Source organism: Bidens hawaiensis, unplaced genomic scaffold (assembly GCF_021521415.1).
Source record: "Bidens hawaiensis isolate Kalapana, Puna unplaced genomic scaffold, B.hawaiensis_p1.1 tig00002265_1, whole genome shotgun sequence".
Lineage (NCBI taxonomy): Eukaryota > Viridiplantae > Streptophyta > Magnoliopsida > Asterales > Asteraceae > Bidens > Bidens hawaiensis.
The window spans coordinates 2502269-2505037 of NW_027491120.1; the positions used below are offsets into that span (position 1 = coordinate 2502269).

The 2769-nt window shown below is 38.0% G+C and overlaps 1 protein-coding gene across 1 annotated transcript; it reads left to right on the forward strand.

The window, feature by feature from the left end:
* The first annotated feature begins 377 nt into the window (after positions 1-377).
* LOC143613369 (U-box domain-containing protein 17-like) lies at positions 378-2177 on the forward strand. Its single transcript, XM_077087092.1, has 2 exons — positions 378-670; positions 998-2177. Exons 1-2 carry the CDS (start codon positions 432-434, stop codon positions 1851-1853), a joined length of 1095 nt encoding a protein of 364 aa, XP_076943207.1. The 5' UTR covers positions 378-431; the 3' UTR covers positions 1854-2177.
* Positions 2178-2769: the final 592 nt, after the last annotated feature.

A 2769-nucleotide genomic window follows, 5' to 3' on the forward strand; every position in this document is an offset into this window, starting at 1 on the left:
TAGTTAAATAAATGGGCTGGTTTGATTATGACAGGTTTAGAATTACCTAACCAAAACCGACTTGTATTTTACGATTATGTTGGTTATCAATTAAAATTGGTTCGGTTAAAACGATTATAATTTGATTAACGGTTATAATGATTATGTTGGTCATCCCTACTTTGTGATATTTCACGGAGAAAGAACACTAACGAGTGAAATGGAAATAACAAAAAATATACCACTCGTCAAAATAAAGAACATAAATAGAAAACCAAAACTCTTATAACTGTTGCTTAAAGCCACGCCATCGTTCCCACGTTTCATCTCCACCTTACGTTTTCTTTTCATTCTTTTCTTTTGTTTGTTTAATAATAATAACCGAAAACCAAAGCCCTTGATTTCCTCCTCAGATATTTTTATCTTCTCTCCGTCCGTCGGTGGGTGGAGCCATGGAGACCCAGCCACGCCAGCTTGCCGCCGCCCACACACTCGTTGGTCTAATCCAAGACCCCTCGTCCCAAGTTGAAGCCGCCCAGGATATCCGACGACTCACCAAAACCTCTCACCGCTGGCGCCGACACTTGTCTCCCGCAATCACACCTTTGGTTTCTATGCTCTGCTCTCACTCGCCCCAAGCTCACGAGGCTGCTTTGCTTGCTCTGCTTAATCTCTCCGTCAAGGACGAAGCGTATGTTCACACCCCTATGTTTTTTTAATTAATGTTATGTTATTCTTTGGATTTTGATTGGTTTCACGTTACGAGGGTTTCACAAGGGGTTTTTTGATCTTGTTAATATAAGTGGAAAATACATATATTTTAATCCCAAATCAAGAATTATGTATTTCTGTTTTTTGAACAAGAGTTCTGTATTCTATCCAATGGATACAGGTAGAGTTTCATCAATAACTTCGCTATAAGTAAGATTTTATGTAAGCAAAAGTTTTTGTATAAAACTGCTATATTGGGTACATTTGCTTATTTTGAATCAGGGTTCTAAAATTTAAAATCCTGCAGCAACAAGATCAGTATCGTGGAAGCTGGCGGCTTAGAACCGATTGTTAGGTTTCTTCAATCCATGGATCCAAACATGCAAGAATACGCAGTGGCGGCTATAGTCACTCTGTCTGCTTCTCCGGTGAAGAAGCCAGCTGTCGGTGCATCTGGGTGCATACCATTTCTCCTAGAAATCTTAAACCATGGTTCGCCACAAGCAAAATTGGAATCAATCGTGGCTCTTTCCAATCTCTCAACCGAACCCGGCAATCTCACATTATTGCTCCAGTCTATCCCGGTCCCGTGTCTAGTAAACATTCTAAAAACTTCAAAGAAATCCTCAAAGATCACGGAAAGATGCATCTCGGTTCTCGAATCGTTAGTTGAGTTTGAAGACGCGAGAGTTTCGTTAACTTTGGAAGAAGGTGGAGTGCTCGCGGTTGTGGAAGTGTTGGAAAGAGGGTCTCACCAGAGCCGAGAACACGCGGTGGGGACGCTTTTAACTATGTGTCAAACGGATAGGTGTAAATATCGGGAACCGATACTAAAAGAAGGTGTAATTCCTGGACTTCTTGAACTAACAGTTCAAGGAACGCCAAAATCGTGTGCAAAAGCTCACACGTTGCTTCGGTTATTACGCGAATCGCCTTATGAGAGACCCGAATTTGAATCGGAAACACTCGAGAATATTTTGAGTAATATTATTTCACAGATTGATGGTGAAGAACAATGTGGAAGTGCTAAAAAGATGCTGGCTGAAATGGTGCAAGTGAGTATGGAACAAAGTTTGAGGCATTTACAACAAAGGGCTTTGGTTTGTACTCCATCTGATCTACCAATCACAGGTTCTTGTGTTTCTGAGGTTTCTCTGAAGTAAATCTTTGTCGGTCGTAGGTTTCTTTTTATGGGCATTTTGCTGTCCTGTTATTAGTCACTGAACGTGTATGTTATTATTTTACTTGTTAAGCCAGTCCAGGCCTTGTGGTGATGGGTTTCATGAGACTGGTAGGTGTTGAACTTGTTTTTTATTTTCCAGAGTTTAATTGGCTAAGTGCAGAATAGTAGTACCTTAGTGACGTGTAATTTATGCATTAAAGTTGTGTACTTTGCATTGGATTGACCAATTTTAGTTCTGGAAAAAATTGAATATTCCCCTTTATTAATGTCTGAATTAGTTGAAACTTGAATGTTTTGAAGGGTTGCATGACTTAATAATAAATAAATAAATGAATAAGCCCATACCATACCTATATTTTGTGCCTTTGTGGTGTGAATTTTTTAGGTGTAATTTTTATTTGATTCTCTTTTTCAGATCACAACTCTATTAGCCGTCAGTCTTAATGAATTTCTGTTTAAAATTTGTAATTTTGTGTCTTTTACAAGTTGTATACAGAAAAATTCTTGTCATATTTTAAAGTATTAGGTTCTTTAAATAAAAAAGTTACAGAAATGGTCTGATTTTAAAATCAGTTTTTAGGTCGACAAATAGATTGAGCCACGCCGGAAGAGTTCATATTTTCATGGGTATTTTTGTTATCTAAGTTTTGTTGATGTTTTACTTGATTAGGGTAGTCAAAAGTTTAGATAAATTAGTTTGAACGATGATATGTTGGTATCTAATTGGTACTTTAAAAGTTAGGGAGCCTAATAAAACGAAGACTTGTTGGTACCAAAATGGAAGTTTTATTGCGATTTAAAGTCAAGATAAGCATTCGCCTAGAGTAGACAGAGAGGGTGGGTGGATATGGTTTGTTAAACTGAAAGCCGGTAAGTCAGTTAGATCTAAATGTTAG

Coding starts and splice junctions, on each gene's coding strand:
- LOC143613369 (XM_077087092.1), top strand. CDS start 432: ATGGAGACCCAGCCACGCCAGCTTGCCGCCGCCCACACACTCGTTGGT. Junction 671..997: donor CTCTCCGTCAAGGACGAAGC/GTATGTTCACAC, acceptor AAAATCCTGCAG/CAACAAGATCAGTATCGTGG.